At 63.5% G+C, this 8,187-nt stretch overlaps 1 protein-coding gene across 2 annotated transcripts; it reads left to right on the top strand.

Moving 5' to 3' along the window:
* The first annotated feature begins 2,851 nt into the window (after positions 1-2,851).
* On the top strand, positions 2,852-6,887 carry TNFRSF4 (TNF receptor superfamily member 4). 2 transcript variants are annotated; one of them, XM_058552000.1, is made up of 7 exons: positions 2,852-3,001; positions 3,667-3,789; positions 4,275-4,376; positions 4,701-4,767; positions 5,370-5,566; positions 5,735-5,863; positions 5,954-6,887. In XM_058552000.1, exons 1-7 carry the CDS (start codon positions 2,854-2,856, stop codon positions 6,022-6,024), a joined length of 837 nt encoding a protein of 278 aa, XP_058407983.1. In that variant the 5' UTR covers positions 2,852-2,853; the 3' UTR covers positions 6,025-6,887. The 2 variants fall into 2 exon arrangements, with proteins under 2 accessions (XP_058407983.1, XP_058407982.1); XM_058551999.1 differs by having other exon boundaries at positions 5,735-6,887.
* Positions 6,888-8,187: the final 1,300 nt, after the last annotated feature.

Raw genomic sequence — 8,187 nt, 5'->3', positions numbered from 1 at the left:
ATTGGTCTTTCTGGGGACCAGCCCCCATCCTCAGCAGCCATCCAGGGCCCCAGCCTCCCGTCGCCCCATTAGCATCCCGGAGACTCTTCTTACTCCCCAGATCCCAGGAGGTTTAGGAGCCATGCGCCAGGAACTGGGGACAAAGACTAAATGTTTTTTATACCAAAGTGTCCCAGCTCCACCTGACCCTTCCAGATACACCTGGCACCTGTGATCATGAGATTCAGACACTGGGGAACTGAGCGTGGTCAGGGGCCTCACTCAGGGAGCTCCCCTCCCAGAGGGCAGGTCTGGGCATCCAAGTCTTCTAGAGGCTGCAGAGGTGGCTCAGGGCACAGCCTCCCCATGTCCCCATTTTACAGACAGGGAAGAGGTCCTAGAAATGGGGGAGAGCCATCTCCAGAGGGCTTGACAATTCAGAGAAAATGGGGAAGAATTGAGGATCAGGAGGTCGAGAGGCCCTGCTGACCAGGAGAGCCTGTTGTGCCCCCTGAGGAAGTGGCTCATAAGCGCTGCTCCCAGGCCAGGGTGGTGGTATAGATGAGCCGGGTTCAAAGCCCAGCTCCCGACTGATGCGGGAAGCAGGAAGCACGGGTCCCTACCCTCCTGTGCCTCGGTTTCTTCCCCGTGAAATAGGCAAGCACAGCCTTCCACGCCCAGCACCAGGGGAGTGAATGGGAACCATGGAGTTTCCGGGGTCCCCGTTGTTATTGCCGCCCACTCGCCGTGCAGACCCCTGCACGATGTGCTCCGCTTCTCCAACAGGAAATCACTGACCACCGATCAACCCGTGGATTGCTGGGACCACTGTGGCCCCCGGCCACGGCCCAGCTCACTCACCTGAGTCTTTTTTTTTTTTTTAAAGATTTTATTTATTTATTCTTTTTTCCCCCCAAAGCCCCAGTAGATAGTTGTATGTCATAGCTGCACATCCTTCTAGTTGCTGCATGTGGGACGGGGCCTCAGCATGGCCGGAGAAGCGGTGTGTCGGTGCGCGCCCGGGATCCGAACCCAGGCCGCCAGCAGCAGAGCGTGAGCACTTAACCGCTAAGCCACGGGGCCGGCCCCCACCTGAGTCTTTTTAAGTGAACGATTTTAAGTGAATGGTTGGACAGATGATCCCATCCCACGGTTAAGACTTAAAAGGTGCAAAAACGACACAGTATAGCCTCCCCTGCCTCGGGCTCCACGCATGCATGTGTGCATATGTGTGTGTGCATGTGCTCTTTCCCTTTATACACCCTAGTGGCCCGGCACACAGGCCCTCCTGACCTGTCCTGGGACTGTCCGGTCCACGTCTGAGGACCCCCAGCACTCCGTGGGATGGTCAAGTGGGTCTTTCCAGCCTTTCCCTCTTCTGTGGTGCTGTGGGAAGTCCTGAGACCACGGCGGGGAGAGCCTGATGCGCCCCAGAGTTTTCAGGGACACAGCCCTCCTCCTGGCCCTGCCTGGCCAAGAGTTCAGAGCGGGTGCCAGCAGTTTGTCCTCACGGGACCCCCAGACACAGGCCCAGGTGCTCACAGGAGTAGCCACACACCCGTCCCAGCACGTGGGGCCCTCGACACACGTGTGCCACGCACCCACGGACACAGGCTCACACATGCTCTCAGCACGTGTCACACCCAGGACACAGGGCAAGCACCTGCTCAGCAGTGTGTTGAGTCTGCTGACAGAATGGGGGGCGGGGCGGCTTCAGGACAGACATATGCTGTTTCCCCGTCCTGGGGGCTGACATCGAGGTTGCGTGGGCAGGGCTGGTTCTCCTGAGGCCTCTCTCCCAGCGTCCTCACATGGCCATCCCCCTGTGCACTCTCCTGGGGTCTCGCCCTCTGCTTGTAAAGGCACAAGTCCTATGGGATCAGAGCCACCCTCATGACCTCGTCTACCCTAATCACCTCCAAATACAGCCACACTGGGGTCGAGGCTTCCACGTGTAGATTCAGGGACTCAAGTGAGTCCTAACACTGGCTGTGCTCAGGCACACTCAGCTGCTCACACACCAGCACACGCCTGCACACGCTCACACGTGCCCACACACGCTCACACACTCACCTTGTGGGCACTGGTCATGAGGACACCTGCGCCGGTGATCACGCTCTGGAGCCTGGGGCACTGCCAACCCTCCCCCGGCAGCTGATGTTGCGGGGAAGGTCCAGACTGTGAAGGGGCCTGTCTCCTGAGCCCTTGTGTGGCCTCAGTTTACCCACATGGGCTGTGCACCCTTTAGCTGAGGAGGTGAGGACTGGCGTGAATGTGGCCTTCTGCAGGGGTGGCAGGAGCAGCCCCTGGCTCCCCCTGAGGGGTGTGCTCTGTGCAGGGAAGGTGGGTGCCCAGAAGGAGCGAGCCATGTGGAGGGGCCCGAATCCACCCTGGTTCAGGCCGCTCGGCCAGGCTGGGCAGGGTAGGGGGCAGCCAGGGTGCCCGGCCAAAGAGGCTCCACCTCCCCAGTGAGACGGGAGTGGGAGAGTCTGGTGTGTGGGGTGGTGCAGACCAGATGGGCTAGAGGACCTGCTGGCCCTGGCACGGGTCCTCCCTGTGGCCCCGGGGCTGCATGCTGTGGGAGGGGGCTGGGTTGGTGCCTAGTTGCCGGCTGGGCTGAGCCTGAGGTCAGTGGGCATGGCTGAGGGGTGGGGGACCCCGGGGCCCAGGGCAGAGGAGAAGCCCACAGCCTGGAGGGGTGCTGCCCAGATAAGCTGCCTTCCGGCCACCAGCCTGGGTCGGGGGGCACCAGCCCTTCCTGGGGCCTCCTTCCTCCTGGTCCCCTCCTCCTCCCGCCCTCCCCACCCCTCCCCCGCAGCCCTTATAGCCACATCCTGCAAGGAAAAACCCCAGACTCCTGCACCGCCGGCGGAGATGAGGATGCGTGTGAGGGCTCAGTGGCCCAGGGCGCCCTGCTCAGCCCTCCTGCTCCTGGGGCTTGTGCTGGGCGCTGCGGCCCAGCTCAACTGTCCCGGGAACACCTACCCCGGTGGCAGCAAGTGCTGTCGGGAGTGTGATCCAGGTGAGAGGCCCGGCCAGGGAGTGGGGGAGGAGCACCTGCGTGGACACGGGGACATGGGGACAGGGGACATGGGGATGAGGGACATGGGGATGGGGGACATGGGGATGAGGGGAGGAGGACATGGGGACAAGAGACATGGGAACATGAGGAGAGGACGTGGGGATGAGGGGATAGGGGACATGGGGATGGGGGACATGGGGATGAAAGGACAGGGGACATGGGGAGGGGGATATGAGGATGGGATGTGGGGACAGGGGACATGGGGATGAGAGGATAGGAGATGTGGAGATGAGGGGACAGGGGACGTGGGGATGAAGGGAGGGGGGACATGGGGATGGGGACATGGGGACATGAGGACAGCACATGGGAATGAGAGGACAGGGGACATGGGGATGAGGGGATAGGGGACATGGGAATGAGGGGATGGGACATGGGGACATGGGACATGGGGACAGAGAGACAGGGACATGGGAACGGGATACTTAGATGGGGTGACAGGGTGTGGGTATTGTGGGGCAAGTGGACTCAGGGTGACAGGGTTGGTGACCGGGTGCTGGGTGACCTGGAGCCAGGCTTGGATAGTGGGCCAGCCAGAGGCCAGGCGGGGGCTGCCAGGATGGGAGGGCCAGGCTGTGCCGGGTCCTGACCCTGGCCTCCCGATGCAGGTTACGGGATGGAGAGCCGCTGCCATGGCAAGCAGGACACCGTGTGCCGGCCGTGTGAGCCTGGCTTCTACAACGAGGCCACAAACTATGAGGCCTGCAAGCCCTGCACACAGTGCAACCAGAGTGAGCGCCCGCCCGCCGCACCCCGGCCCCGCCCAGCACCCGTGGGGCCCCTCAGCCGCAGAAGCAAACCCCAGACCACAGGGGGCCTGCTCCGCCCCAGGGGTCCCGTGAGCAGCTGAGGCATCCCCCAGGGGCACCTCCCTCCTCCCGGGGTGGGGGTGCCGAGGCCACGTGGAGTTGGGGTGGAGCATGTGTGGGCCACGTGGCCTGTTGGGGGTTAGACCTGGGAGCCAAGGGCCATGGAGGGTCCCGCTGCAGGCAGGAGGGAGGGTGGTGAGGGAGACCGGAGCTGCCATAGGGCTGTCCCTGTGGCTATGTGCCCAGCAGGGAACCCATGTCCAGGGATCAGAGAGACCTGGGAGCCAGCAGGCTGTGAGGGGGCGGAGGGCCTGGGGAGGCTGCTGAGGACCCTGGTCCCCAGACCTCCAGCCTGCTCAGCACCCCAGCTGCCCCGCTGACTGTGCCCGCCCCACCTGACCCCTTAGGAAGTGGGAGCGAACCCAAGCAGAGATGCACACCCACGCAGGACACCCTCTGCCGCTGCAGGCCTGGCACTCAGCCCCAGCGTGGCTACAAGCTCGGAGTTGGTGAGCCCGGGTTGGGGGCAGCATGTGCCTGTGGGGGCCTTGGGAACCGTGTAAGAGAAACATGTCCCCGTGTCACATGCTGTCACCCCCCCCATATCACACAGTGTCACCCCAGGCCTGGCCAAGTGCCGCTCCCCCAACAGGTCCATCAAGATGGGGGTGGGGGATCCCGGGTCAGGGCCAGTGGGCAGAATGTGGGCAGGGAGGGGCTTCTGAGGGCCGTGAAGGGTGAGTGCCCACAGGCCTGGCCCCCAGTGGCTGCAGCATCCAGGACCCCACAGTGGCCACAGATGGGCTGAGCCTGTCCTACTGTCTTCGTTGCAGACTGTGCGCCGTGTCCACCAGGACACTTCTCCCCTGGCAACAACCAGGCTTGCAAGCCCTGGACCAAGTGAGTGTCCTGGGGCTGGAGGGCTTGGGCAGCCTGGGGGCCTGGGGACCGGGGGCCAGGTCCTGGAGCAGGAAGCCACTGGCTGGGGGAGCTCTTGGCTCCTGCCCCCCATGATGGCCCCTGTCCCCCATGACACCTGCCCCCCGCAATGCCCGGCCCTCCTGCTCCTCCCACCGGCCTTCCTCCTGGGCTGCAGTGGGGAGCTTGTGTGATCCAGCCCAGGCCCCAGGCGTGTGTGAGACCCTCACTCATCCACAGCTGGGAGGCCCCTGTCCCTAGAGGGCTTACACGGTGGGGGCAGAAAGAGAAGAGCCAGTGTGGGGGTCAGGGGGAGCAAGAAGGAATGGAGGGATGAGGGCGTGGCAGGCAGAGCAGGTGGCCTTGGAGACCCTGCAGGGTGGGGTGAGGTTCCTTAGGGGGTAGGGGACTAGGCAGGGTCCTTGGCCCCTCCTGGCCGCCCTTGGTCTGAAGTCTGATGCTGCGTGAATGACCCAGGGGGAGCCCCCATCACTCTTCACATCTTCTCAGTCCTGGGCCCATCTGATCAATCCAGGAGGACTCAGGGGGCCTATGGCCTGATCAACACCCTCTGTCCCCCTCAGCTGCACCTTGGTGGGAAAGCGCACACTGCAGCCAGCCAGCAACAGCTCGGATGCTGTCTGTGAGGACAGGAGCCCCCCAGCCACACTGCCCTGGGAGACCCAGGGTCCCCCAGCCCGGCCCCCTACCACTCAGCCCACCACTGCCTGGCCCAGGGCCTCACAGGGGCCCTCCACATCCCCCACAGAGCCCCCCAGGGGTAAGAGGGCCCGGCCTCACCCCAGTGGGGCCCTCCTCGAACCCAAAAAGGGAGATGGGGTGGAGAGGGAGGGATGGGGGGAGCTGCCCTCCAGCCTCATTGGGGCCGTCCTCTGGTGGACCCCTTCCTGTGGTGGACCTCACCCCAGCAGGCTCCGCCTCCCCACAGGCCCTGAGCTGGCCGCCATCCTGGGCCTGGGCCTGGGCCTGGGCCTGCTTGCCCCTGTGGCCGCTGTGCTGGCCCTGTTCCTGCACCACAGGGCCTGGAGGCTGCCGCCCCATGTCCCCAAGCCCCCCGGTGAGTGCCACTGTGGACCCAGCCCAGCTGCCTCCCGAAGGGGTGAGGCCCCTGCCCACCTCCCACCTATCGCTCCTTCCTCCTCCCCAGGGGGAAACAGCTTCCGGACCCCCATCCAAGAAGAGCACGCCGATGCAGACTCCACCTTGGCCAAGATCTGAGCAGCGTCCGCTGGTGTCGGAGTCGGCACCTCCTCTCCAGGCTGGGGCCCCAGAGGGTCCACTAGACCTTGTGGGACAGTGGGAGTGCTCCCAGGTGCCGGCTGCTGCACCCCATCACCTTATCACCCAATCACCCCATTGCACCATCACCTCGTTGTCCCATTGCCCCATCGCCCTGTCACCCTATCACCCCATCGCCCTGTCACTCCATTGCCCTACCACTCCATGACCCCAATAACCCATTGCCCCATCACCCATGACTCCATGACCCCATGACCCCATTGCCCCATCACCCCATCGCCCCATCACCCTGTCACCCCATTTCCCCATAACCCATCACCCCATCACCTTATCAACCCATCACCTCATCACCCCATCACCCTGTCACCCCATCACCCCATCGCACTGTCCCCCATCATCCCATCACCCCATTGCCCTTATCCCAGCACTGCATTGCCCCATCAACCCATCACCCCAACACCCTATCGCCCCATCAACTCATCACCCCATCACCGCATTGCCCCATCAACTCATCACCCCGACACCCCATCACCCCACCACCCCATGACCCCATCTCCCCATCACCCTATGACCCCGTTGCCCCATCACCCCATTGCCCCAATGCCCCATCACCCCATCGCCCCATCACCCATGACCCCATCACCTCATGACCCCATGGCCCCATCGTGCATGACCCCATGACCCTATGACCTTGTCACCCCATGGCCCTGGCGCCTGTCACCCTGCCCTGCTCCGTTTTAGGTGCTCCTGGGCTGGTCCCCACCCTGGGCTCTGCTATGTATGTTGTGCATACTCCCCGCTCAGGGTGGTGCCCCAATAAACGACGTTGGCAAATGTGGGTCTCTGACTGGGCACCAGTGGGCTGTGGGCTACACACCCACAGGGGCAGAGCCATGCCCACCACTGGCTGGGGAGGGGTCTTTGGCCGAGGCAGGGGTCTGGGGTGGGGGCCTCAAATGGACCACTCCAAGACTCCAGGGCTGCTGTCTTTCCCTGCTCTCTGGGCCTGTCCCAGTCCTTGTGTGGGGGAGGCCAAGATAAATGTGCTGGGGGGAGGGGACAATGCCAGCAGCTTGTTAGGCAAATCCAGGAGCTGCTGATCCGACCAGATCCTAACCCGGGGGAGTGGACCCATGGCCCTGTGCTGGGGCCAGTCAGGAGGGCGTGGGCAGGGCTCCTGGGCTAGTGCTAATGGTGGGAGCTGGAGGCCCTGGTCCCAAAGGGGGCATTTGAGGACCATCGCTCTGGTCTCTGTTAGACCTGAGTATGTGGTGACCCCCGAGACCCTCCACCAATGCCTGCTGGGCCCCAAGTCCCCCAAGGCCGGCTTGGTATACGCCAGGGGCCCAGGACCGAGCGCCACCCCTCACACTCTGGATCCTGCAGGTGGGCGTGAAATGCAGCAGCCACTTTGGGAAACGGGAGGTTTCTGGACCCTTGGTCCACCCTGGACATGGACAAAAATGTGTATAGCAGCTTTATGCAAAAAGCTCCAAAAGTGGAAAAGCTGGAGTGTCCATCCAGAGCAAAGTGCACCAGGACGGTGCCGCAGCTTCAGCTGAGGGTCGGCGCTCCTGGCTCCTGCTCTGTGCAGTGTGCTCGTCGTGTGGAGGCAGCAGGAAGGGGCAGTGAGCCAACCGCCATCCGGGGTCAGTGCCTGCCCTGGGCCGCGGGCGGTTCCTCGGGCCAGCGTCCCGGGAGCACAGGTGCACACGTGTGAAACACCATTCTCTGCACACCCCTGGTTTGGAAAGCTCCCCTGAACAGAGGCCAGAAGGGCACAGGAAGCCCCCATCGAGCGCGGAAGCTCAGCGGGCGTGTGACCAACCAGCGCGAGGGAAACCACAAGCCACGACAGACGTTTTCACCACAGCGAGGGGCGAAGGCCCCCGCCCTCCGTGTTTGTAGTGCATTTAAGAGCTGCCACGAATCAAAAAGAAAACACCACCCAGGTGCTAAGAGGTTTCAGCTCCACTGGTGAGAGAGCCCCAGAGCCCCCCGACGGCCTTGGCAGATTCGCTCAGTGACCGCACAGCCTCCCAGCAGGCAGCCCGGCACGCTCCCCTCCGGCTCCTTTCCTCTCCCGCCACCCCCTCCCACTCCCGCTGGCCGAGGCCATCCAGTCCCGCTCACCGGGACTTG

The sequence above is a fragment of the Diceros bicornis genome, chromosome 13 (assembly GCF_020826845.1).
Source record: "Diceros bicornis minor isolate mBicDic1 chromosome 13, mDicBic1.mat.cur, whole genome shotgun sequence".
Lineage (NCBI taxonomy): Eukaryota > Metazoa > Chordata > Mammalia > Perissodactyla > Rhinocerotidae > Diceros > Diceros bicornis.
The sequence above is the reverse complement of the archived record's forward strand: the minus strand, read 5'-3'. Positions and strand labels throughout refer to the sequence as shown.